The 27900-nt window shown below is 39.8% G+C and overlaps 1 protein-coding gene across 1 annotated transcript; it reads left to right on the plus strand.

Moving 5' to 3' along the window:
• Positions 1-9089: 9089 nt before the first annotated feature.
• ZNF639 (zinc finger protein 639) lies at positions 9090-27456 on the plus strand. The gene is made up of 5 exons (XM_058188655.1): positions 9090-9203; positions 19272-19349; positions 21036-21143; positions 23485-23616; positions 24610-27456. The coding sequence occupies exons 2-5, from the start codon at positions 19292-19294 to the stop codon at positions 25761-25763; spliced, it is 1452 nt and encodes a 483-aa protein (XP_058044638.1). The 5' UTR covers positions 9090-9203; positions 19272-19291; the 3' UTR covers positions 25764-27456.
• Positions 27457-27900: the final 444 nt, after the last annotated feature.

Consider the following 27900-nt stretch of genomic DNA (forward strand, 5'->3'; position numbering starts at 1 on the left):
CTGGAGCCTCCAGAGGCTGAGAGTAGTGAGGCAGAGGAACAGGAGGAGCCTGTTCCTAATGCATGCATGAGAAGAGTTGCCAGAAGGCAAGAGCAGCTAAAGCAAAGAGGAAGACTCAGGAGCAGGGCCAAGAGATGATTGGCCCCTTTAAGGCTTAAAAGACCAGCAACGGCGTTTGGGCTCTTTGTTAGAAAACAATGTTGATAGACTTGTTCTTTGTCTTGCTGCATTTATTTCTTTTTTTTTTTTTAATGAAAGAGTTTTTAAAAACAAAAACATTTTCCCTTTCCCCCCCTCCCTCCCAACCCCCCCCCCCCGGCTTCCCGGGTCAATCACAAGGTATTGTTATACATAAACCAAACATAGAATAAAATTTTCCCTTCCAATCCAAATAACCACATCCAAAGCTTTTCATCTCCCAACCCCCTCCCCATTACATAAAATAACTTTCTAATTATTCAAAGGCAATCTGATATTTCTTAATCTGATATCTGTTTTGTAAATAATCAATCCATTTTTTCCATTCAATTAAATATCTTTCCTGCGTATTGTCTTTTAAAAACGCTGAGATTTTAGCCATCTCAGCCAAATTAATAACTTTCAGTATCCATTCTTCTATTGTAGGTATCTCTTCTTTCTTCCAGTATTGTCCAATCAACAGTCTTGCTGCATTTATTTCTTGTCGCCGTCTTCTGCTTTTGAACTTTTGCCAAGAAAAAACTTTGGCAGTTTGCCTTATTAAACCAAGGTTGGTGATAAGACTGAAGAATTGTTATGAAGAATTTGTTTTGATTTAGTTTGGACTATGCTGAGAATGAGTTAATTCTCAGTTAAAGTCTGTTTGTTTTGGAACTGATTGCGTCTACTACTACTGTTATGTCCTCGGAGTTACGACCCGAGGAAACTTTGCCTGTTGCTAGCCGCCGCTGATTGGTCCAGGCGCGGCTAGCCCAAGAGCGGGAAACCGGCTGCCTTTTGATTGGTTCTGCAAACGTGACAGCTAGCTATTTAAGCTGCTGTCAAGGCAAGGAACGTTGTTCTTCTGAGGAGCACGTTAGCTCTAATAGTTATTCTGTAGGTTGTTGCCAATAAAGCTTGTTAATACTTAACCCCCTCGGACTTCTTATTTGTTCGCGAGATAGAACACTGGCGACAAGGACAGGGGACCGGACAGCCATCACCGCTGAGATGACAACTACGCTTCCCTCATTTCCGCCGTTCGAGCCGACTAATGAGGTTTGGGACGTATATCTCGAGCGCTTTGAATGTTTCCTTCAAGCAAACGATTTGGCAGATATATCAAGTGCCAGGAAGCGGGGTTTCTTCTTGAGCTCCTTTGGCCGTGAGATCTTTGCCACGGCTAGGGCTCTAACCGCCCCTCAACAGGTCTCCTCTGTTCCATGGGAGACACTGCTTGAAAAATTACGAGCTCATTTTTCTCCGGCTCCTTCCCGCATAGCGAGGCGACACGCTTTCAGACAGCGTTTTCAGAAAGCGGGGGAATCCATCAACAAGTACATGGCTTCCCTACGTGTCGCCGCTCTAGAGTGTGAATTTCGAGACTTAGATGAAATGTTATTAGACCAACTGGTCACCGGGGTTCGAGACCTGCGGCTACAGCGCCACCTTCTAGCCCGCAAAGACGTAACCCTGCAAGTAGGGCCGGTTTAGCTCACGCTGGTAAAGCCTGTTATTAAGAACACAGTAGCCTGCAATTACTGCAGGTTCGAGCCCGGCCCAAGGTTGACTCAGCCTTCCATCCTTTATAAGGTAGGTAAAATGAGGACCCAGATTGTTGGGGGGGCAATAAGTTGACTTTGTAAAAATATACAAATAGAATGAGACTATTGCCTTATACACTGTAAGCCGCCCTGAGTCTTCGGAGAAGGGCGGGGTATAAATGTAAACAAAAAAACAAAAAAACAAAAGTTGCCATGGATGAGGCGCGAGCCTCTGAGATGTCTGAGCTATTGGCTGCCGAAATCCAAAGATTCCATGTTGGGGCTGATTCCGAAGGCAAGCCTCAAACTGTCCACCATGAGACCGTAGCTGATGACATACCGTCCGACGAAGACGACGAAGTGTGCCGCCTCAAGGCCGGACCGGCGGAGGGAGTCTTTTCTTCCCACACATGAATTTCCCTTTCCCGGGAGCTCGAAACGCCGACTCATCTTACAGGGAGCCCGACCGCTTTCCCCGAGGGAGGGTCTTGGTGGTGGGGGTGGAGGGCTGCCATGCCTCTTCGGGCTCCTCAGAAAGGCCGGAGAACCACCTCTCCGATCGGGATGGTGGCGGTTGTGTTTTCCCCGCGCTCTCCCCAAGGTTAAACGGAGAACCCCGCGTTGTTTCCTGAGGAAGCCTCCTTTCTTCCCGCCCGCCAGGCAGTTGGGGTCGCCTCGGATTCCCCTCGGGAGAGTCCATTCTCATTCCCCCATAAAGGGAAACTCGGGTCCGAAATACTAAACTGTGCAACCCCAGCAGAAACTAGACTGGGGGGGAGGGTTTTTTTTGAGGGGGCGGGTAGGGGGGTCTGAGTTGATGGAGGGAGATGGGATTTGCAGGAGATTTTAAAAACAACAAAAAGGGGGGGAATAATTCATCCTTCCTATAAGAATATGGTGTATGGATCTTCTTTGCATCATCTCTTCTGCAACGGTTGGGATATATATCTTTATCGTTTGCCGATTATTATTTTTTTATCATAACTTAAGCTTGCTTTAAAAGGGGGCTTTAAAAAATGGTTTGGGATCAGTGGTGGGTTTCAAAAATTTTACTACCGGTTCTCCAAACTACTCAAACTTTCCGCTACCAGTTCTCCAGAACTGGTCAGAACCTGCTGAAACCCACCTCTGTTTTGGATATACAACAAAGGCTAAGTAAAAACATAAGGAGAGCAGCAGAGCTGATACCATCCTGAACTGGTAGGGCTATAGGTGAAATAGGATAAGGAAAAATATGCTAAATGCAAAAAAGGGGGGGAGTTACTGGCCTGCAGCTTCCCCCCCCTCTGAAATTTAAGTGACATGATGTATCTTTTTTTGTAATTTTCAAAGACCTGTTTTTAATATAGAGTTTGTGGGTAGGACAGAATACAAAGAATGTTCACCACTCTATGAACTAGGTTTGTTGAAGTCTTTCCTCTAAAGTTACCCTTCCCAGCTTTGTGTCATCTGCAAAATCTGATAATCAATCCACGCAACATTTTCTCTAAGCAAAAGCTGAACCATTAACCAGCACTATACAGTCATTGGTATACAGAAAGAAGTGGGAGAGCACACAGCCTTGGGGGCCCTGTGCTAATTGTACAGGTATCTGAAGTGATCCCGCTTAGCTTTACCTGCTGCTTCTTGTTTGTTAGGAAGCTTGTGATTTACTTACAAGTCTGTTCAGGTACCTGTAGCTGGTTTAGCTTAGTTAGAAGAGCGTTTGAAGCAAGAAGGAACATAGCACATCTCTAGTGATTTATTGAAGATATGGGTGAAGATGGGGCTAATTGGTCATCACAGCTAATCTTAGGAATGGAGGACTCTTCATCCCTGGAGGCTTAAGAAGAGACTGGACTGCCATCTGTCAGAAATGGTGAAGGTAGGGTCTCCTGCTTGGGCGTGGGGTGGGAGGGTAATATGACTGGGTGGCGTGTCCAACTTTTTTTCTTTTAAAGATTTTTTCTACAACCTCTTCCACCAAGAGGTTGTTAAAAATGCTTTAAAAAATATGAAAATGCGAGGGGTTTAACTGCTTTCCCTTCTCCCAATTCGAAAATGCCCCTGAATGGTATAGGATGATTTTCTTTACATCATCTCCTCTGCAACGGTTGGGATATAAATATACTTTATTTTTCCTTAGCCCTTGGGCCCTATCAAAGTGCAGAGTTCCAGACACAAATGATTATAATAAAATCTGATAAAAAACAATTTAAAATGGAATTGGAATAAAACACGATTTAAAATGAAATTGGAATAAAACACGATTTGAAACGGAATTGGAATAAAATACAGATTAAAATGATAGCTTTGATTAGCCTATTGGCTATATCAAAGCACAAGGTAAAATATCGCCAATAAAATCTTACACAAATGATTTAAAATAAAAAGTAGGGTAACATACAATAGTTACAGGATAAGATACAATATATTTCAGCCAATTTTAATGATAACTTAAACCTTGCTAAAAAGGGAGGCTTTAAAAAAAAAAACCCTCTGATGATCGCATAGCTCAGCTGGGCAGGGGTGGGCAGAGATTTTGCTACCGGTTCTCCAAACCACCCACCGCCATCGCTACGGATCAGGCGATCCGTCCTAACCGGGAGTATTTCACCCCTGACACAAGAGTCTTGTGGTCCTTTCATTTTTCCTTCCCAGATGCAGATTCTATTGTATTAATTTCAGCACGCAAATGAAGACTGTATAGGTTTGTTGAAGTCTTTCCTCTAAAGTTACCCTTCCCAGCTTTGTGTCATCTGCAAATCTGATAATCAATCCACGCAACATTTTTCTCTAAGCAAAAGCTGAACCATTAACCAGCACTATACAGTCATTCATCCAACTATGAATCCATCAAACACTAATATCAACTACCCCCTATGTTACCATTTTATTAAAAGCAACACCAATAAGACCACACCTGGAATACTGCAACCGATTTTGGTCACTATACTACTTAAAAGATGTTGAGACCTTGAAAAATGTTCAGATAAGAGCAATTAAGATGATCAAAGGCCTGAAGACTAAACCATATGAAGACTGGCTGCAGGTTTGGGGTCTGGCTAAACTAAAGAAAAGAAGAATTAGGGGTGACATGATAGCAGTATTCAGTATTTAAGAGGCTGCCACAAAGAAGAGGGGGTCAAATTATTCTCCAAAGCACCAGAGGACAGGACAAGAAATAATGGTTGGAAATTAAACAAAGAGAGAAGCAACCTGGGATTAAGAAGAAACTTCCTAACAGTGAGGACAATTAACCAGTGGAACAGCTTGCTACTAGAAGCTGTGGGTGCTCCATCACTGGAAGTTTTTAAGAAGAGACTGGACAGTCACTTGTCTGAGATGGTATAGGTTCTCCTGCTTGAGCAGGGGGCTGGATTAGAAGATCCAAGGTCCCTTCCAGCTTCTATTCTATTCTATTCTATTCTATTCTATTCTATTCTATTCTATTCTATTCTATTCTATTCTATTCTAATTCTAATTCTAATTCTAATTCTAGTCTACAATTATCAGGGGAGGGTCTGTTAGAGGTTTTGCAACAGCAGTTACACTGTGTGAATCACATTCTCATCTATTAAGCCAGTATTTACGACAAAAAAAGAAGATAGCCTGGTTGTTGTATTTTACACCAAATGCAACTTTTAGAGTCCTTCCAAGAGTAGCCTCACATAGATCACATTGCAATAATTAAGGTTGTGCATGACCAAACTAAAACTGCCAAATCAAACTAATTCAGGAAGGATTGTAGCTGAAGGGTCATGACTGGTAAACATTGCCACAACTACCATCTGCCAATCCAATCACAGCTGAAAATCAAGGACCACCTTCCAGATGCTGTACCTGTTATTTTAGTTACAGAAAATCCAATATAAAGTAGATGCCTTGAACCTAACTTACTTACAACCAGCTTTTCCATTGTGGCTGGATTTGATTTCAACTTGTTCTCCATTAGCATTATTATCTTTTTATCCTGCCTTTTATATACTTGGGGCAATTCAACATACCTAGCAATACTTTATTCAGATAGTCCACCTTAATGATCATTAATTAATCATTAATTAATGATAATAAGCGGAGCTGGCAACGGAGTCGGACAGCAATGAAGCTGAGGAAGAACATGGGCCAGTCCTGGAGGCTGGGGAAGGCTCAGATGAGGGCTCTGCGTCGGAGGCAGAGATGGGGCCGGGGCCATTGGGGAGTGATGTGTGAACTCTGGAGCCTCCAGAGGCTGAGAGTAGTGAGGCAGAGGAACAGGAGGAGCCTGTTCCTAATGCATGCATGAGAAGAGTTGCCAGAAGGCAAGAGCAGCTAAAGCAAAGAGGAAGACTCAGGAGCAGGGTCAAGAGATGATTGGCCCCTTTAAGGCTTAAAAGACCAGCAACGGCGTTTGGGCTCTTTGTTAGAAAACAATGTTGATAGACTTGTTCTTTGTCTTGCTGCATTTATTTCTTTTTTTTTTTTTAATGAAAGAGTTTTTAAAAACAAAAACATTTTCCCTTTCCCCCCTCCCAACCCCCACCCCCCGGCTTCCCGGGTCAATCACAAGGTATTGTTATACATAAACCAAACATAGAATAAAATTTTCCCTTCCAATCCAAATAACCACATCCAAAGCTTTTCATCTCCCAACCCCCTCCCCATTACATAAAATAACTTTCTAATTATTCAAAGGCAATCTGATATTTCTTAATCTGATATCTGTTTTGTAAATAATCAATCCATTTTTTCCATTCAATTAAATATCTTTCCTGCGTATTGTCTTTTAAAAACGCTGAGATTTTAGCCATCTCAGCCAAATTAATAACTTTCAGTATCCATTCTTCTATCGTAGGTATCTCTTCTTTCTTCCAGTATTGTCCAATCAACAGTCTTGCTGCATTTATTTCTTGTCGGCGTCTTCTGCTTTTGAACTTTTGCCAAGAAAAAACTTTGGCAGTTTGCCTTATTAAACCAAGGTTGGTGATAAGACAGAAGAATTGTTATGAAGAATTTGTTTTGATTTAGTTTGGACTATGCTGAGAATGAGTTAATTCTCAGTTAAAGTCTGTTTGTTTTGGAACTGATTGCGTCTACTACTACCTGCTTGGGTCTGGGTCACAACACTGAGGTTGAGAAACACTGTTTTAGAACATCTGGGGAGGGTGAAGGAGTGTAACAGGTTGTCACACTGCTAGAGGCAATAGAAAGACCCAGAAGGCAATACCCAATCAACACCCAAGACCCAATACCATTTTAGGCTGCCCAATCTCTTCTTAAGAGCTCTAATGCTGGGGAAACTGGAAGGAAAGATGAGGATGGCCAGCAGTCAGGTGGAAGGGTTGGTTATAGAAGTGAAAGGTGCATAGTTGGAAGAGCTAAAGAGCAGGTTAGGAATAGATTGTCATGGGGAAAAAATCTATAGGATCACTAAGAATTGAAAATGAGTTGATGATTAATTAATGATCATTAAGGTGGACTATCTGAATAAAGTATTGCTAGGTATGTTGAATTGCCCCAAGTATATAAAAGGCAGGATAAAAAGATAATAATGCTAATGGAGAACAAGTTGAAATCAAATCCAGCCACAATGGAAAAGCTGTTTTAAGTAAGTTAGGTTCAAGGCTTTATATTGGATTTTTAATATTTTTAAGTAAGTTAGGTTCAAGACTTTATATTGGATTTTCTGTAACTAAAAGAACAGGTACAGCATCTGTGATTCAGCTGTGATTTGACCTCACGTCTATATGCGGATTCGTCATTGTCTCGAATGAGACCAATCACTATTGTGTCATCATCATCATCATCATAACAACAACAACAACAACAACAATAATAATAATAATAATAATATTTTAATTTATAGACCGCCCTTCTCCCGAAGGACTCAGGGCGGTGAATAGCCAGTTAAAATACAGGAAAACAGACAATATTAAAAACAACCCTTAAAAAACTCATTCAATTGGCCAAAACTAAAACACAGTTACACCCTATAAATTACAAAAAATTTAAAACCCCAATTAATCAAATTAAAATTTTAAAAAATCAAGCCAGTCTGCAAACTTCAGTAGTTTAACAGAGGGATTGTTGGAGATGCAGTCATTGGTATACAGAAAGAAGTGGGGAGAGCACACAGCCTTGGGGGGCCCCTGTGCTAATTGTACAGGTATCTGAAGTGATCCCGCTTAGCTTTACCTGCTGCTTCTTGTTTGTTAGGAAGCTTGTGATTCACTTACAAGTCTGTTCAGGTACCTGTAGCTGGTTTAGCTTAGTTAGAAGAGCGTTTGGAACGATGATATTGAATGCTGAACTAAAGTCTACAAAGAGGACCCTTACATCTCTTTGGAGATTCAAGATGTTGTAGGACGTAGTGCAGAGCCATATTAACAGCATCATCTGTTGATCTATTTGCTCGGTATGCAAATTGCAAGGGGTCTAACAGCGGATCCGTGATGGTTTTCAAGTAGAAAAGCACTAGCCTTTCAAAGGCTTTCATGACTACAGATGTTAAAGCAACTGATCTGTAATCATTCAGTTCCTTGATGGTGGGCTTCTTCAGCACTGGGATGATGGTAGAGCGTTTGAAGCAAGAAGGAACATAGCACATCTCTAGTGATTTATTGAAGATATGGGTGAAGATGGGGGCTAATTGGTCATCACAGCTAATCTTAGGAATGGGGCGAGGTTAACAATAGACAGTGTAAGGTTAACGTTTTGGGAGCTTGGGGAAGAAACTAGAGTCAGGTAGTGCATTCCAGGCGTTGACCACTCTGTTGCTGAAGTCGCATTTTCTACAATTGAGTTTGGAGCGGTTTACCTTGAGTGTGTATCTATTATGTGCTCTTGTATTGTTGTGGTTGAAGCTGAAGTAGTCATTGACAGGTAGGACCTTGTGGCAGATAATTTTATGTACTACGCTTAGGTCATACTGAAGGCGGCGTAGTTCTAGGTTGTCTAAGCCCAAAATTTCAAAATTTCAAACCTGGTGGCATAAGGTATTTTATTGCAGGTGGAGGAATGGAGGACTCTTCATCCCTGGAGGCTTAAGAAGAGACTGGACTGCCATCTGTCAGAAATGGTGAAGGTAGGGTCTCCTGCTTGGGCGTGGGGTGGGGAGGGTTGGACTAGATCAGGGGTCTTCCAACCTTGGCAACTTTAAGCCTGGCGGACTTCAACTCCCAGAATTCCCCAGCCAGCTTTGCTTTGTTGGCTGTGGAATTCTGGGAGTTGAAGTCCGCCAGGCTTAAAGTTGCCAAGGTTGGAGACCCCTGGACTAGATGTCCTACAAGGTCCCTTCCAAGTTCTATTTTTCTGTTTACCTCATTCCTCACCCAGGATCGAGGAGACGAGGGAAGGCAGCGCGCCTGCGTATTGGCGCGCGGCTGCCTTTCCCAGAGAAGGCGGGGCGCAGCGGGGCGGGGCCAGCCGTCCCTCGCGCTCGGTTAGGTTTCTCGCGCGTTCCCCGCCGGGTCTCCCGTGTTCCGGCGGCGCGTGAGGGCGACGCTTGCGGCCTTCTCTTTTGAGGTGAGTTTGGCCGCGCCTCTCTCTCTCTCTCTCTCTCTCTCCCGCTCGCTCGCTCGTGTGCGCTGAGGAGCAACCGCCTCAAGGCCGGACCGGCGGAGGGAGTCTTTTCTTCCCACACATGAATTTCCCTTTCCCGGGAGCTCGAAACGCCGACTCATCTTACAGGGAGCCCGACCGCTTTCCCCGAGGGAGGGTCTTGGTGGTGGGGGAGGAGGGCTGCCATGCCTCTTCGGGCTCCTCAGAAAGGCCGGAGAACCACCTCTCCGATCGGGATGGTGGCGGTTGTGTTTTCCCCGCGCTCTCCCCAAGGTTAAACGGAGAACCCCGCGTTGTTTCCTGAGGAAGCCTCCTTTCTTCCCGCCCGCCAGGCAATTGGGGTCGCCTCGGATTCCCCTCGGGAGAGTCCATTCTCATTCCCCCCATAAAGGGAATCTCGGGTCCGAAATACTAAACTGTGCAACCCCAGCAGAAACTAGACTGGGGGGGAGGGGTTTTTTTGGGGGGGGGGGTGGGGGGGTCTGAGTTGATGGAGGGAGATGGGATTTGCAGGAGATTTTAAAACAACAAAAGGAAATAATTCATCCTTCCTATAAGAATATGGTGTATGGATCTTCTTTGCATCATCTCTTCTGCAACGGTTGGGATATATATCTTTATCGTTTGCCGATTATTATTTTTTTATCATAACTTAAGCTTGCTTTAAAAGGGGGGGGGGCTTTAAAAAAATATGAAAATGCGAGGGGTTTAACTGCTTTCCCTTCTCCCAATTCGAAAATGCCCCTGAATGGTATAGGATGATTTTCTTTACATCATCTCCTCTGCAACGGTTGGGATATAAATATACTTTATTTTTCCTTAGCCCTTGGGCCCTATCAAAGTGCAGAGTTCCAGACACAAATGATTATAATAAAATCTGATAAAAAACAATTTAAAATGGAATTGGAATAAAACACGATTTAAAATGAAATTGGAATAAAACACGATTTGAAACGGAATTGGAATAAAATACAGATTAAAATGATAGCTTTGATTAGCCTATTGGCCATATCAAAGCACAAGGTGCAAACATATCGCCAATAAAATCTTACACAAATGATTTAAAATAAAAAGTAGGGTAACATACAATAGTTACAGGATAAGATACAATATATTTCAGCCAATTTTTAATGATAACTTAAACCTTGCTAAAAAAAGGGGAGGCTTTTTAAAAAAAAATTAAAATAGGGGTTTAACTGCTTTCCCCTCTTGCACTTCTCCCAATTAGGAAAATGCCTCTGAAAAGAGATTTCTGCGGATTGTTAATAGATCCCTAGGATTTCTCTTGTCTTTGAAATTAGTCTGCAAAAATGGGTGCCCCTTCCACTGCCTTTTCTCTCTGTCCTGGGTAAATATGGTATACCTCACTAGAGGGAGATGGTGGTAGCACCTTGGTGTTGTAAAAATGCCTTGTGCCAGTTCAAACTTTCCCCATTCAAAGAAGCCATCTTTGTAACACATCAAGTCTTTTTAAATGGGAAACGAGTGGAGCATAGAATGGCAGACCAGGACGTTTCATTCTTCCTTGCTCTAAAGGTTTTATTTGAAGAAATACTTGAAATCTGTTCTCCACTTAGAACACCACCTTCCTCCCCAGATTCTGCGTGTCTATTTTTTTCTGCAGTCCATAAATTAGTTAAAGACAGTGGTTACATGTGAATATCAGTGAAACTTAGTTTTATTGCAGGGTGGGAAGAATATTGTTTTAATATGATGTATAAACAAACCAAGGCCCCCTTTCATTAGCTTATGATTCATTGTAATATGGGAATCCAGAAAAATGTAACCAGTTTAAGCACATTGTATGAGTCCAGTCAGCGTGTATATCTTATATTAATGTATTGATAGGGAAGATTGATTCCTTCCTCTGTTCTAAAATAACTCCATTCTTCTCTTCTACCTGAGAATTTTTGACAGAGAAAGTCGGATTATGGATCAAAGCACACAATCTTTATTTATAGCTATTTAATTTAAAATATTTATATGTCTGCCCATTTTGCAGTACAGTGCCTACAACCTGGGGTAGCTAACTACAGTGGATAAAATAAAAAAACAATAAAATACCAAGAAATATATTGCAAAAAACCAAGCACCCAATCCATCATGTACATCACATTCATCTACGGTATGTCATGGGTGCCCAAACTTTCACCTTGCCTAGGCCACGTTGAGTAAAGAGGATTTTTCTTGGGACACATATAAAATATATAATATAGTTAATGTATGTAACTATACTATATAATATTCAAAGTTTACAAAATTGTGGGACCACATTTCTAGCTGTCCAGGGCCACATGCAGCCCATGGGTCATGGATTGGAAATGCCTGAGCTGTGGAATCCCAGAGGTAGGTAGGTAGGTAGATATTTGGGGATGAAAGCTTGCTAGTTCTCAAGGGGGAAGGGTGTTCCACAGCAGGTCTCCTATGGAAAAGGCATGCTTTCTGGGTCCCACTAGATGAAAACAAACCAAAATTCAATCCACCTCTTTGAAGAACATTTATTGTTACGTTTATTTCTTCATGTTTTATGTAAAGGTCAGCTCATCTGCACCACTTTTATACAATATTCCTGTGTCATTTACTGATCAGATGGTACACACACACACACACACACACACTTCTGTTGGCATAAAAGGAAAAGAAATTGAGGTTTCACTCAGTATGACTTTTGGGTATTTTTAGATGCAGGTTTCGTGTCTGATTTTCAGCTGATCCATATAGCCTCATATATAATCCAACTCTCCACCCAATTGACAGACCAGGGTGATCCCTGAGATCCTGCTGTGGTAGGAATTGCCTTTGGCAAACACAGAAATTTTGGAACTCAGCCAAAGGTTATTCATTTGGAAGTAGAGATGCATACTTGAGCGTGGTAGGTCTGTGCTCTCTTCCTGTGCAAGAGTTCTCTCTGTTATTGAGGAGATATGGCATCCAAGGTCTAAAAACATGAGCAGTGCAGTTAAGATAAATTGGAAACTTGGCAGGCAATATCTGAAAGTGAGAAAAGCATGAACAGCCACGCTTCTTTCCATTCCCAAGTGCTTTTTCTCATCGTAATATTTACCATTGATATAGTCAAGATAATCTCGACCCATTGGATCATTCTTTCAAAGATATTTCTTTGCCTAAACAGAGAAACAAAATGCCCCTGGGTGGGCAAAAATGCAGTGGGAGTGCAGGGAACTTCCTGCCAGGTTCCCAATTGACTTACCTTAAGGAAAGCTGGCAGGGAGAATTGAAAATGCCAATCACATGACTGTAAATGGGCTTGGCAGCCCTGGCTACAACCTTGCCAAATTTCAATTCCAGAGGAGTCCTGGATTTTGGATGCATTCTTTAAAAGTTAGCCCACTTGAGGTTCACAATTCAAAAACTGTTCCTATAGTGCATCTTTTGGCTCAATTGAAGATTACAAATGATGAAACAGACATGAGAAATTTAGCAGTATATAGTTTTTAGAATGTTCAGATTCTTTATAGACTTTTGTTATTTTTCTCCCCCATATCTTGAAAACACATGCCTAAATAGCTTGATGGCATTATGACTACAGCTTCTCTGAACCCCAGCTACATAATAGAATATAGTTCAAAGGTTCATGAGGGAGCGAATCCCTTCTTAGCCTATTTAACACCTCTGCTAGTTTCATTGTGCACAGATCTCCATTATACCAATAAAAGGTTTGCCAACTGGTGACTGGATGACAGGCTTAGATAGAAGATAGAAACCTCAAGGACTTTTGTCATTGACTGTTCTCATAGCTCTTACGAGGGGCTTAACAGGTGCTTAACCGAGCATAATTCTCCCTTTGAAAAACATCTGCCTGCGCATAGATTACCCTTGTTCTTTTTGAAGATTGCCTTGTATCCTGCATAGTTTAGGGTGTTGTTTTTAGTGAATTTCCTTCAAGACATTTCATTGCCTTGGGAACACTTCTATTTTGTAAACCAGGAATTAGAAACCCTTTAAGATTTTTTAAGATGAATTCAGTTTCTTAGGAAATATGTTATGTTCACACACATACATAGATATATTTGTAAATTGCAACCTTGAATTTAGTGATGGATAACTCTCTTTATGTTTATGTTGGAGGGACATGTCCAATTACAAAATAACTGCCATAATAGCATGCCAGTGACAAATCAAAAAGCCAGCTTAGTTTGAATGCACAGATCTGTGAACATCATGTTGAGTTTGGGAAAATTAGTTCTTAGATGAGAAGAATTGATTAAATGATATTAATATATAAGGCTACAGTTTGATAAATTTTTAGAATAATCCCTTAGATTTGCAATGGGAAATGTTTTTCTCTTTGTATTTGGCATTCCCAAATCGCCTCTATTTATGGGATATGTTTTCTGCCCTATTTTATTGCTTTATTGTCCCTCTTTTTAGTTTCTAAAGGAAAACGGCAAATAGTAGCCCGAGGTCCATTACTTGTAGCAACAAAAATCCAATACCTATGAATATGTATGCGTACTGTACATAATGTGTTGTTTATGCATTAGTCTCTCCCATCTTTCTGGGATGTATAAATATGAGTGGGTGGGATTTCTCTCAATATTCTTTGGAGGGAGTCCCACTAGAACTTATTGTTTAATAAGAGCAGCCCCCAACCTTTTGGGTACCAGGGATCAGTTCTGTGGAGAGAGGTTTTTCTGTGGACCAGAGGGGGCATGGTTTTGCCTGCCGCCTGCAGATGGGGCTTCTCTTGTTTGCACGGCTCCATTTCTGGCATGCTGCAGACCAGTGCTGGTCCACAGACTGGGGGTTGGGGATCTTTGGCTTAATAAACACTACTATAAGCCTTGCTTTATTCATTTTGAGATTTGTGTTTGCTTCCAGATGGGGGCTCTTTTTATGAAGTCTTTGTCCATATTTACAAACTATACAATTTCCAAACTGAAAATTAAAATAGGATTGTTTGTCTGATTAACACCAGACAATCAAGCAAAAAACAATACCCTAAATCAAGGAGCTACCAAGGAGAAAATCACACCCACCACCAAGACTGGCAAAGCAAGCTATTATAATACAAACAGGAGAAAATCCCACACTCATTAGCACTGGTGATGTTACCTAGTTGGTAATGAAATGTCTGCAAGCAAACAACCAAGCTTAGAGAGCAGCAAGGACACTACAGTTCAACCCTGAGCTACAAATATTTTTTTCTATTAAAAGAATTATTTGTCCATGTTTATACAAATATTGGAGTTGCATAATTTATTCCAATTGGGAGTTAAATAACATCCCTATTTTTAATTTTGGACAATTTGTAGTTCTCAATCCTTTGATGTTATTTCTTTTTCTAATAATCAGAAATTCTATTTAGTGGACTTCTCCCAAGATGATGGGAAGTGGGTGACTTTTTTTTCTCCCACCGATGAACAGCTGATTTTGCTGCCAAAGTTGGTTATTTGGTGGCTCGCCTCCCTGTATTTTGGAAAGGGAGTCTAGTAAAGACCCAATACGACCTTCGGACAACCATACATCTACAGAAGTGGTTCTCAACCTGTGGGTCGGGACCCCATTGGGGGTTGAATGACCATTTGCCAGGGGTCGCCTAAGAGCATCGGAAATATGGGAAGTATACTTGCAAGTCGAAGAATCATGCTCCAATGGTTGACTCCACAAGCCAGCTGCAGGCTTTTCAAATCGCTAGCCGAATTCGACTTCAGACATGATGAATTAAAAAAGAGAGAAACCTTTGCTCTGATGTCTCCCTCTCAAGCCAGCTGCAATCACTCCCAATCGCTAGCCTAATCTGGCTTCAGGCATGATAAACTTAATATGGGTGGAGTCTCTGCTTTAATGCCTCTGTCTTCAAGGCAATCGCAAGCAGTTCAGATTGCTAGCCAATACGGCTTCAGGCGCAATAAATTCAAAACGAAAATAATTTTATGGTTGGGGTCGCCACATCATGGGGAATTGTATTAAAGGGGTCACCACATCGTGGGGAATTATATTAAAGGGGTCGCCACATCGTGGGGAATTGTATTAAAGGGGTCGCAGCACTATAAAGGTTGAGAACCACTGATCTACAGAGAAGAGGGGATCCTGAAGACTGCAATTCTTGGTGAGGAGCAATCAGAAGGTTGGGTCTCTTACCATCTTTTCTCTTAGCTGTTTGTTTTGCTTAAGCATACCTGGGTTTTAATTGAACATTTTGAAGCTTTACTGCCTTTTGATTTACAACTAGTTGACTGCTGACCTATTTTATAATCCTTTTCTGGATTTCTGCAATTTTTTCCCCCTGTTCTTTCATTGTTTTCTATTAAATTCCAAACCATTTTCATTTTAGCTGTAAGGAGATCTGTCATGAAAGTATATTTTCTGGCAGTGAAAGTCATCCAATTGAAAGTCACCCTATACATTTTACATTTATTACATTTTACATTATACAAGTTTTGCTCTTTCTAGCTCTTTAATAATAAAAAGGTGTTGATACTTGTTTTTCAACTTTTAATGGGGAAATTCCCCTTTCTTTAGTCATTTTTGATTCTGGAGAAAAAAACCCTTATCAGCTTTTATTTGTGGATGCTGATTTACGACTTATCTGTTTCTTATGTCCTTGGAAAGAACAGTGTGTTTCTCAAATGTCTCTAAAAGGCAGTATAATTTTCTGGGAAGCATTTGAAAAAGAATGCTCTCCCAACAGTTTTATTTGAAAATATAAGCAAAGCATTTGCTGGGTCAACAATGGCTGTGAACCACAGTCAAGACCATATATCCAAAAGCAGGAAATAACAGTGGTATCAACTTTTAAAAGGACTTAATGCTGAGGCATTAAGGATTTGATTTGCAACTTGATGAATTGGAATCTGATCTGTTGATGTCAGATGTGAAGAAGAAAGCCCTTGGTTTGAAAAATGTAGATATGCCAGAAGAGATTGGAAGGAATATGAATGCCAGAAATTCTGAGATAATGGAATTGATGAACAATGGACTGGACTTCCTTGGCAAGAGGAATGTGTTTTTAAGGAGAATTTTTCAAACATGGATGTTGCATGTATTTACAACAGAGACTTAGGAACTATGGAAATGAGAAGAAGTTGCTGGGAAAGTTTCCAATTAAAAACCTAAGGAAAGATTTCATTATTAAGAGCCAAACAAGGGTACAATATTTGATCCTTGACAGATGAGCAATAATAACACTGGGGTGTTTTGTGATAGATAAGAAACTGTGGTAGACTTTCTATGAGTAAATTACAATGGTAGACTGTTAACAGAGGGCCTTGAACTTTAACTTTGCTACCATTTTTCAGATCTCTCTCTCCGACTCTCTCTCTGTATATGTATATGTATATATAAAAATATGACAGGTCACTTAGGTTGCAAAGAGATGTAGAAATTTATAAACTTTGGACCTGTTTTGCAAGTGGGGGGGAGCTATTATTGTTTGTCAGTGTTCAACTAGGGTGGATAACACGTGTCTTTGTGGGGTTTTTTGTCCTTTTCACTTCATATTTTTTTAATCTTGTCTAGTTTTGTTTTTTGTTTTTGTTGATATTTTTTCTTTCTCTTTCAGATTTTTAATTTTTATCTTTCGAATAAAAATATTTTTAAAAAGAAATTTTATTTAGCAACTTGAACGCTCTTTCATATTTTTATTTTTACAGATTTGGAGATGCAAATGGTCAATTTAAAATCTAACCTGAAAAATTCATATGACAAAGGATTCATTGTAGTTAGAGAGAAATGCTCAGACAAATTTTCTTTCTGATCATTTCATTCTGCCCACAATATTATTCTTGAACATCAAAGAGGAGGGAAAAAATGAGTTATTCAAAAATCAGTGAAAGCCAAAAGTTTTATAATTCTTAGAGAAAATGCTTACATTTTGGTAAACCCCATAGAAGTTAACAAAAACTACAATGAATACACTCTCTCCAATTTCAAGAAAAGGCTGATTCTCATTGGCCTCTAAACTACAGAGCTTAACTTTACATCACAATGAAAGCTTTGTTGTTCAGGCCTCCGAACAGGGAGTTACATTGGTGATAATGACGAATTTCAGCTAATTGTCAAAGCTTGTCAATAATCTAAAGCCTCTTGAAAAGAGTTTCTTCAACAACAGAGAGAGACCAAGACAGAGATCTACTGTTTATTCCTGCTGGGTTTTAAATTCCACTTGTAGATAAAAGACCATCACAAGTATACTTCCATTCAGTTTGGAAAATTTTTAGCGTTTAACATTTTGTGGTGTGGATAGAGGGGCATTACATGTTTTTTTTTTAAAAAAAATTACGGAGGAATAATTTATAATCCTTTTTCACTCACATCTCTTTAAATAGTGCTTCTCACTAACTTACCCAAGAAGAATGGATCCTTTTGTTTCCGATCCTGCTTTTTTTCCAAATGCATGCTTTAGGCTGTAAGCCAGGTATGCAGCCTCAAGCCACATTTAAACAGGTCATCTGTCATTTTATTTTCAGATCTCCAGGAATCAGAGACCTTATATAAATGACTTTGAATGTCTGAACTTTCTCAGCAGCTTTACTGAATTTACAGATTTGCACTGGTCCCGCTTGTGTTTAAAAGTGAGATCAAATCAAGAACAATTTATTTTATAAGTAATACACAATACTAAAATAAATTGCCTGGTGAGAATTGAGAACTGTCTGGCTGGGTTCTGCCTTATCAGAATCACACTTATGAATTATGCATTGACACTGACAGAAAAGAATCACTCTGAGCAAATATTGTCATATCTGTTTCATCATACTTTTGGGCTTATCTATAGAGAGAAAGGCTATTTTGTTATGAAATCTTTAACTGATATTTTAATTAGCAAGAACATTTCTGACCTGAGACTCCTGCGGCTGTGTGGTAACATTAAATTGAAATGCATTTGTGAACTTCTTTTATTTGAGAAATTATTGAATGGCATTTCTAATGCCTCAGGCCTTTGGGCAGCTACATTTAATAACACACAATTCTTATCCTTAAAAAAAACCCCCACTATAAATCATTTATTAAATAATACGGCCAATCTAAAGTGATACTCTTCCATCAGTGAAATAATTATACAGTGGCTGCTCTGACACACAAGGAAGCAAAGTACAGAGAACATTCTTATGTCTAAATTGGCATGTTAATAAAACTTATATTTGAGTTTCTGTTTTGGCAACAAGGGGTTGCCAGAAAAAAGTGGGATCAAACCCCATTTGCTCTTTATAGGTAGTCCTCAAATTATGACTCCAATGGAGCCTGCCCATCACGGTTGTAAAATGGGTCTGTTGCATGACCAACTTGATTCTTATTAGAACAACCATTGAAGCACTGTCGTTAAATGAACGCAGAAAGGGAAGGGGAAGCAATTGTGGGGAGCAAGGAGGGGGGAATAGGCAGGATGAATGTTGCAGTGCCTCTGCGGTCATACATAAGGGTGAACGGCTGCCGTGGTGCTGCAACATTTGTAATTTCAGGACTATATCATAAATACTTGCGGGGTTAATGCGTAACTTCAAATGGTCACTGTGAACTGTCATAACTCGAGGATTACTTGTGTTTAACTGCAAGACTTCCAGGGCATTCCAGAGTTAGATTGGGAAATGTCTGAAATTAATCAAAAAAAAAAAGCAGTGGCAAGTTATTTCATCTCATTGCCAAGAAAACCAGGAATAAGCTCAATTCTAGGGAATTTGTGTTATTGTTGTCGCTGCTGCTGTTAAATAATTGGTAGCCTGGATTTATGAAGACATTCTCTTAAAAAACATCCAAGGACCAGTTGGCACTTCCACCTCCAACTGGCTTCCCAGTCGGTTGAATTGCAGCTGCAAAATTCTCAGCAGATCTGTATTTTTGATGCCCCAAATTAAGGACAATTGTACTTGGGAGATCTGGGTCTGTATTCTAATTGAACCTGCCTGAAGGTGCACTTTGTGAGTGTTTTGGCAGATAGACTGATTGTGCTGGTTAATGGAGTGGGTTTTTCATTTGAGGATTCCATCTAGGTTTCTCTTTACTCTTTATAACTGTAAATTGACCAGTAGTGCATTAACTGAAATGTTTGACTTTGATTGCTGCCTGCAGTTATTTCAGACTAAAGCAAAATGAATGAGCATCCAAAGAAAAGGAAAAGGAAGACTCTGCATCCTTCACGCTACTCAGGTAAATCAAACGTAGCTATATTTACCCATTTCAGTTACCATAAATTGCATTTCCTTCCAAATGTGTCTATTACACTTTCCAAAAAACTAGATTTTTGAGTGAGATGGGTTATCTAAAAACTGAATTCTTAAAATTCTGTGTAGACTGTCTATAATTCATTGTTACATTGTATAAGTACAGGACAAAGTAACTGGGTGCAGTAGAAATGTTGATGTCTGTATCCTAGAAAGTAAAGGTTAAAGGTATCTTGGAGATCATCTAGCCCAAACCCTAAATTTAACCCACTTCCTATACACTTTATTTGTAAGTTGCTATCCCTATGGTTTTTGTTCTTTATTATAAACTTGAGATTTGAAAAAAGGAAAAATAAACCACACAACCATATATAATCTAACATATTTCCACACAACACCAATTCTCTCATCATTTTAAAAACTTGTAAAACATACTTTGGCAAACAGAGTCTTTCAGACCTAATAGAATTCTTTATGGAGAGGATAGTGATGCCCTCTGGGTCCTGTCTTATTTTTTTTAAAGCAATTACCTGTGAGTACTTTGGAATGACCTCACAGCTACCTTTCTTTGCTTAAATGAAGACAAGAGCAGCCATAGATTACCCTCCCAAAAGAAAATGAATCAAAGGACAAGCCACTGTGTAATAAAAAGGGCCATCAGATTTAGAGACTAACAGAAGAATGGATAAAGAAATAGTAGTGATTTTCTGACACAGGAGGAAACCAAGAGACTGAAGTTGGGATGAGAACCTGGCAAAAAAGAGGAAAATGCAAGGAATCTGAGATTTCTGGGTAGGACTGATAGGTGCTAGGACAGAGGTCTGCAAACTTGGCTCTTTTAAGACTTGTGGACTTCAGCTCCCAGAGTTCTCAGCTTTGCTGGCTGAGGGACTCTGGGAGTTGAAGTCCACAAGTCTTAAAAGAGCCAAGTTTGCAGACCCCTGTGCTAGGAGATTAGTTAAAGGGAGGCACGAAAGAGAATGTCTCTATATGCTCTGGGTAGAGGCAGACAGATGGCACTGAAGAATTTTTGCAATTAAGAAAGGCAGGAGGAGGTGAGAAAGAAAATCAGGATTGGCCCATTTTGATTATCTTGGGTATAAGGAGAGGAAAAGAAGCTTTCAGGCTTTCAAGTTTTTGTTCTGATAGGCTATATCATTACTATCAGAAAAGTTGAATTTTAGAACTGGAAGGAAAAGAGTTAAGAGTTAGATCTGCATGAGAAACAGAAATGTGGATTCAAAAATAGAATTTTATCTACAGGAGTACAAATCCCATTTTTGTTTTGTATTCCGCTTCAATACGAAGTATTGTTATTACTTACCTGTTTCTTTCAGAAATATAATAATACCTGGTAGAGGGGATCAAGAGAAGAGAAAGAATTCTTCTCTCACATCTGTTACCAGTCACCTACTGGTTTTATGTTAGTTGAAGTTTATTAGACCACAGTCCAATTTTTGTGCGTTTATATATTTCTTTCTTGGTCTGCCGTTCTGTAACACTTAAATGGGAATAAATGTCACTTATTTTTAAAGAAACCTACTAAAGATTGCATTATATTCTCTATAACATCAAATAATTTAGCCATAAGAAAATTGATACAGATGTCAAGAAATATATTCTATCAGATATTTTAAGCTCATGCTCTTGTCTTTTTTTTTTTCTGTCTTAGATTCTTCAGGAATTCCAAAATACATAGATAACAGTGGCATATTTTCTGATCATTGTTACAGTGTCTGTTCCATGAAACAGCTAGACACAAAAGTTCCTGATAACCGAGGTAAAGATTTTGCAAATTCATTCGCAGGTATATTTTTGAGCAGGTTGCCTATCTCCTTGTACATATTCTGAAAGATTCTAAGGTATTCTACAGAATATCCTATTTTATGGACTATGTACAGGGAACCAACCAAAATTTTTATAAAAAGATAAACATAAATATTGTGAGCATTTGATAAAGTAGACCATAACTTACTACTAGATAACGTAGAAAAATGTGGGTTAGACAGCACCACCACCAGATGGTTTCATAACTGGCTGACCAACCACACTCAACCTCAATGGAACTACATCCACATGGAGGGAAGTATGCAGTGGAGTACCCCAAGCCTCTGTTTTAGGCCCAGTACTCTTCAACATCTTCATCAATGACTTGGACACGGGGATAGATGGGGAACTCATCAAATTTGCAGATAACACCAAGCTGGCAAGAATAGCCAACACTCCAGAAGATAGGCTCAAGTTACGGAAGGATCTTGACAGACTTGAACATTGGGCGCTAACCAACAAAATGAAATTCAACAGTGAAAAAAGTAAGGTTCTACATTTAGTCCAAAAAAATAAAATGCACAGGTACCATATATGTGGTACCTTGCTCAATAGTAGTAATTGTGAGAGGGATCTTGGAGTCCTAGTGGACAACCATTTAAATATGAGCCAGCAGTGTGCAGCAGCTGCCAAAAAAGCCAACACAGTTCTGGGCTGCATAAACAGAGGGATAGAATCAAGATCACGTGAAGTGCTAGTACCACTTTATAATGCCTTGGTAAGGCCACACTTGGAATATTGCATCCAGTTTTGGTCGCCACGATGTAAAAAAGATGCTGAGACTCTAGAAAGAGTGCAGAGAAGAGCAACAAAGATGATTGGGGCACTGGAGGCTAAAACATATGAAGAATGATTGCAGGAACTGGGTATGTCTAGTTTAATGAAAAGAAGGAGACATGATAGCAGTGTTCCAATATCTCAGGGGTTGCCACAAAGAAGAGGGAGTCGGGCTGTTCTCCAAAGCATCTGAGGGTAGAAAAAGAAGCAATGGCTGGAAACTAATCAAGGAGAGAAGCAACTTAGAACTAAGGAGAAATTTCCTGATAGAACAATCAATAAGTGAAACAACTTGCCTGCAGAAGTGAATGCTCCAACACTGGAAGTTTTTAAGAAAATGTTGGATAGCCATTTGTCAGAAATGGTGTAGGGTTTCCTGCCTGGGCAGGGGGTTGGACTAGAAGTCCTCCAAGGTCCCTTCCAACTCTGTTGTTGTTGTTGTTGTTGTTGTTGTTGTTGTTGTTGTTAAAAAATTGTAAGACTACAGAAGTAGATTGTAACTTGATGAAAAAAATGCTTTTGATGTGTCTGCTGTTCATTTAATATTTGTGTGCATTTGTGCTTGACAAATATTTTGTACAAAGGAAAGATAAAAATTGAATGCAAAATCTACAAGGACATTAGTTTGTTATATGCTTAGGAATATTCACCCAATATTTTATCAAAAGGTTACAAGAGATGTCAATTTGCAGAATTGTGGGTGGTGTACGGTGGCTTTATGTTGAATAGAATGTGTGCAGAAGAGATTTTTATATATGCAAATGAAAAAAAGCTTATTGGATGTTTGATATTTAAAATTTATGATAAAACGAGAAGGCCATAAAATGTAGCGTGATTTATGAGAATATGGTTGCTTGATGAATGAGAGCTATATATAATGAAATTAAAATGTGGAAGTTAGTTAAGGCTACATGTAATCATGATGTGTCATGATTACACAAGGCAACAGCTGATAAATCCATTTTATAGGCAGCTACCTATTACTGATATAGATAACTTCAGAAACGCTTGACAGGATTACTATTATTTTTGAAAGAACTACTGTCTCTGAGTAAAGATGTGATTCCAAATAATCAATTCAGATTGGTATGTTAAAATATGCATTGGAAATGTAAATATTTAAGGGAACAGTAATGTTTTAAAACATGTGATCATGTTATATCATCACATACCATGCATGACATAATAAATATGGGCAGGAGTACATACAATCCATACAAGTTTATGAGAAGCAGGCATAAGTTACACTTTCTCAGTGTCTCTAGTTATTCTGTTCCTACAGAGAAATAATTTTAGCTTTAAAAATTTTTTACTACAGTGTACTCAAGTAGGAGAAAGTCATATTATTTGTTATGAGTCTTGTAACAAGGTATGATATAAGCTCTGAATTGCATGTTTTAGAGCTACTGAAAAAGTATGAACTGAATTAGGAGGCTAACACTGGAACACCCTGAGTTGTGTGCTAGATGGGTGCCTATATAAATGATTAAATTAAATAGATTTTTTTTTCTCCACAGGTCGATTTCATAACACGACGCCTAGTATAGATACTGATGAGGATGGCAGCCAGGTGTATGCTGGGACATCTCAATGGAGTGGGATCCAATCTAATGTTCCGGGGACACATTTGATGGACCCTAAGAGAAAAGGTAAGGGAAAGGCAATTGGTGTCACTTCCTATTTACTCTCCCTATTCTTAATAGTGCCAAAATGAGAAGGGGGGAAAATAGATGTCAAGTAATAAAGACCCTTTCTGAATAGTAAAAAATTTAGAACCTATGCATTGCAGTCATTAGAACAAAGGTAGATCATCACAGGAGGGACGCAGTGGTTCAGGGGCTAGGACGTTGAGCTTGTCGATCGAAAGGTCAGCAGCTCAGCAGTTCGAATCCCTAGTGCTGCCGTGTAACGGGGTGAGCTCCCGTTACTTGTCCCAGCTTCTGCCAACCTAGCAGTTTCAAAAGCATGTAAAAATGCAAGTAGAAAAAATAGGGACCACATTTGGTGGGAAGGTAACAGCGTTCCATGCGCCTTTGGCGTTGAGTCATGCCGGCCACATGACCATGGAGACGTCTTCGGACAGCACTGGCTCTTTGGCTTTGAAACGGAGATGAGCACCGCCTCCCTAGAGTCTGCAACGACTAGCATGTATGTGCGAGGGGAACCTTTACCTTTTACCTTAGATCTTCACATGCCCTCCAGATGTTCGGGACTGTAAATCAGAATCCTTGTTCCCATAGCATGTGGGAGTTGTATACAAGAATATATAGAATATAAGAAAGCTATCTTCAGTTTCTTAACAAAAGAATGGAATAACAATATACGCCTCTTTAAGATTTATCTGGCTGCAGTTCAGATGAATTCAGCAGAACTGAAAAAATAAATATGCGAAGAATTGCAGTAGTAGTGTTCCAACAAAACCAATGATACTGCAAGTTTGCTTTTATTTTCTATCATAGCATTCAGTATCCCTCACTACTTATTCTTGGGGAGATCGGGCAGTTTTTTTTTCTTTCTCTCAGGAAAACAATTAAAATCTATCCCCTGGTGGTGGTGATTGTTTTCATTAAAAAAAATTACTCAGTAAATTAAAATATAATAGAGTCCATTCTTTGTAAGTTTGGTCTTGACTCCTTTTGCAGATAAAAACAACAGTAATGGAGTTTTTAAAGATTCGTGCGAGTCCCCCGTTTTCAGTGACAGTTTAACGGAAGAGGAGAAACCTTTGGACATTCAAACTGTAGAGATCTCCACTACTGAAGTCCAAGCCGTAGAGGTCCACGACATTGAAACTCAGACCGTTTCCCCTGAGAAGCTGGAAGCAGAAGAGGCAGAGGAAATCCCGGTTGGAAGTTGCAAGAGGCTTGACAAATATCCTCCTCCTTCGAATGCCGCCATTCCGCCCAAATGGCCCCTGCTTCGGGCGAACAGCAGCGGTTTGTACAAGTGTGATCGGTGCACGTTTAACAGCAAATATTTCTCTGACCTGAAGCAGCACGTGGTTCTCAAGCATAAAACCTGCCCTGAGGGCCACATCTGTCGCATGTGCAAGGAGACCTTCTCTTCCAAGAAGGTGCTCATTGAACACTTGAAAGCCCATGAGGACGACCCCTACGTTTGCAAATATTGCGACTACAAAACCGTGATGATTGAAAACCTGAGCCAGCATATAGCAGACACGCATTTCAGCGACCATCTTTACTGGTGTGAGCAGTGTGATGTTCAGTTCTCTTCCAGTAGCGAGTTATACCTCCATTTCCAGGAGCACAGCTGTGATGAGCTCTACCTGTGCCAGTTCTGCGAGCACGAGACGAGCGACCCCGAGGACTTGCATAGCCATGTGGTGAACGAGCACGCGGGCCGGCTGATAGAGCTGAGCGACAGCTTTAACAACAGGCAGCCCCAGGCCCATTGCAGCATGGTCAGCAAAATCAGCTTTGACAAGTACAGGAACTTCTTTGTGTGTCAAGTGTGCGGCTTCCGCAGCAGGCTTCACACCAATGTCAATCGCCACCTGGCGATAGAGCACACCAAAATATTCCCTCATGTTTGCGATGATTGTGGGAAAGGCTTCTCAGGCATGTTGGAATATTGCAAACACTTAAACAGTCACCTGATGGAAGGCATTTATTTGTGTCAATATTGCGAATATTCGACCGGACAGATTGGAGACCTCAGAAGTCACTTGGACTTCAGGCATTCGGCTGAACTGCCTCACAAGTGCAAAGATTGTTTGATGAGGTTTGGTACCCAAAAAGAACTTTTCTGTCATCTTCACGAACACGTAACTGCTTGATTGTGGTTGTGTGAATTTTCTCACCTGTCCCAGAATAATAGCATTTCAGAGTTCCCATCAGCATAAAAAGCAACTGAGCCTCAGGATGGTGCATTTCATCAAACATTTAATGCATAATAGATAACAAGTACAGTTGTCTGGAAACATAGCATTAAATTCTATGGCAGAAATAAACATAACCATCCAGCCAAATGTGTATTATTTGTGTCCACATTGCTACTTAAAAGCAAAACAGCACTTATTTAGAGATGTGGCCTCACCCTTGACATGAGTTTGTCATTTGAGCTTACTTTATGCGCATGATGAACTTACTACCTCACAGATTTCCTAGTATTTGCTTTTATTTATAGAAGCAACAGACTTTGAGTGTCATTCTCATACACAAAGCCGATTATATATATTCCCTTAAATCTAGCCATTAAGAGTATTTTAGTATAATGATAGTATTGGAAATCCCATTTTGGCTAAAGAGCGAAATAAAAAGAGAATGAACAAATAAATAAGCAATATAGCTAATGAGTTTTAAATACTCTTCCAAAAATCTTTCATATCATTTTTACTTTGTGATTTGTTATCACAAACAAATGTTTCCTTGATTGCAACACAGAAATATATTTCTTTCATTATTGTTTTATATCCACAATGTCATTTTTCCATTTATTTTATTAAAGATAAAATATCCCCTATTCAGTATGAATCAGTCATGAGACAAGAGAACCAATTAGCCTAAAATATTATCAGCAGCATAATACTCTACAGTACTAACCCCACCTGTTCAGAAGCAAGTTCCATTGAGTTAAATGGGACGTGCGCCCCAGGAAAGACGTACTCTTACCCCGTGTTTTAATTTCCAAACCTTTTGTAAAGCAATTTCGTTCTAAGAATGAAACGTTGCTATGTAAAGCATCACGCCACTAATGCTAGTTATTGAGTAAACCATTTCTTAACAACCTGTATATGCCGAGCTATTTTAGCAGTTCTGTTAATAGAATACTGTGGCCCCAAAAGATTCTTCATTTTAAGGAAAGGGACATCTAACAATTGTCATGAGTACGTACTGTAGCTGTGGAGATTTAATTCTCTTGTTCGATGGTTAATGTGATTTTATTCAGTCAAAAGCTCCCTATCTGCCCAATTTCTATAATGTTCACTTGCAGTTAAAACATTTTTAGATTTCGGCATATACATTTGGATTTGGATCAGTCATACCATGGTTGAAATAAGGCTACACAGGTAGTCCTCAACTTATAACAGTTCATTTAGCAACCGTACAAAGTTACAACTGCTGGAAAAGGGGACTTACAGTTACAACCCTTGAAGTATCCCCATGATCATGGGATCAAAATTCAGAGGCTTGGCAACTTCATACTTAGACAATTGCTGTGCCCCACGGTCATTTAATCCACTTTTTGCAATCCTTTGACAAGCCAATGGGGAAGCCAGATTCAGTAACAACTGGGTTACTAACTTATCAACTGCAGTGATTCTCTTAACCACTATGGCAAGAAAGGTTGTAAAATGGGGGCAAAACTCACTTAATAAACGTTTCACTTAACAACATAATTTTTGGGCTCAATATCATAAGTTGATGACTTACCTGTACATTATGTAGCAGAATTACTTGTCACAGACGTATAACAGAAGTCCGTCATCCCCCTTGCCTAAAGATAGCTGTTCCCCCATATAGAATAGAATAGAATAGAATAGAATTTTTATTGACCAAGTGTGATTGGACACACAAGGAATTTGTCTTGGTGCAGATGCTCTCAGTGTACATAAAAGAAAAGATACGATCATGAAGAATCATAAGGTACAACACTTAATGATAGTCATAGGGTACAAATAAATAATCAGGAAACAATATAATTATAAATCGTAAGGATACAAGCAACAAAGTTAAAAGTCAGGCAGTCATAAGTGGAAGGAGATGGGTGGTGGGAACGATGAGAAGATAAATAGTAGTGCAGATTTAGTAAATAGTTTGACAGTGTTGAAGGAATTATTTGTTTAGCAGAGTGATGGCATTTGGGAAAATCCAACCAAAACAATGTTCTTGAATGAGGAGAGATCCCACTTTTGGACGAAGCTAAGTCCAAAAATGCTAGAAAATTCCGGAAAGCCTAGCACTTGGTCAAAT

Source organism: Ahaetulla prasina, chromosome 6, assembly GCF_028640845.1.
Source record: "Ahaetulla prasina isolate Xishuangbanna chromosome 6, ASM2864084v1, whole genome shotgun sequence".
NCBI lineage: Eukaryota > Metazoa > Chordata > Lepidosauria > Squamata > Colubridae > Ahaetulla > Ahaetulla prasina.

Excerpts from the sequence above, each read along its gene's own strand:
- ZNF639 (XM_058188655.1), top strand. The coding sequence starts at position 19,292 with ATGAATGAGCATCCAAAGAAAAGGAAAAGGAAGACTCTGCATCCTTCA. Across the intron at positions 19,350-21,035 it reads GCATCCTTCACGCTACTCAG|ATTCTTCAGGAATTCCAAAA; the intron begins GTAAATCAAACG and ends TTTCTGTCTTAG. Across the intron at positions 21,144-23,484 it reads AAAAGTTCCTGATAACCGAG|GTCGATTTCATAACACGACG; the intron begins GTAAAGATTTTG and ends TTTTCTCCACAG.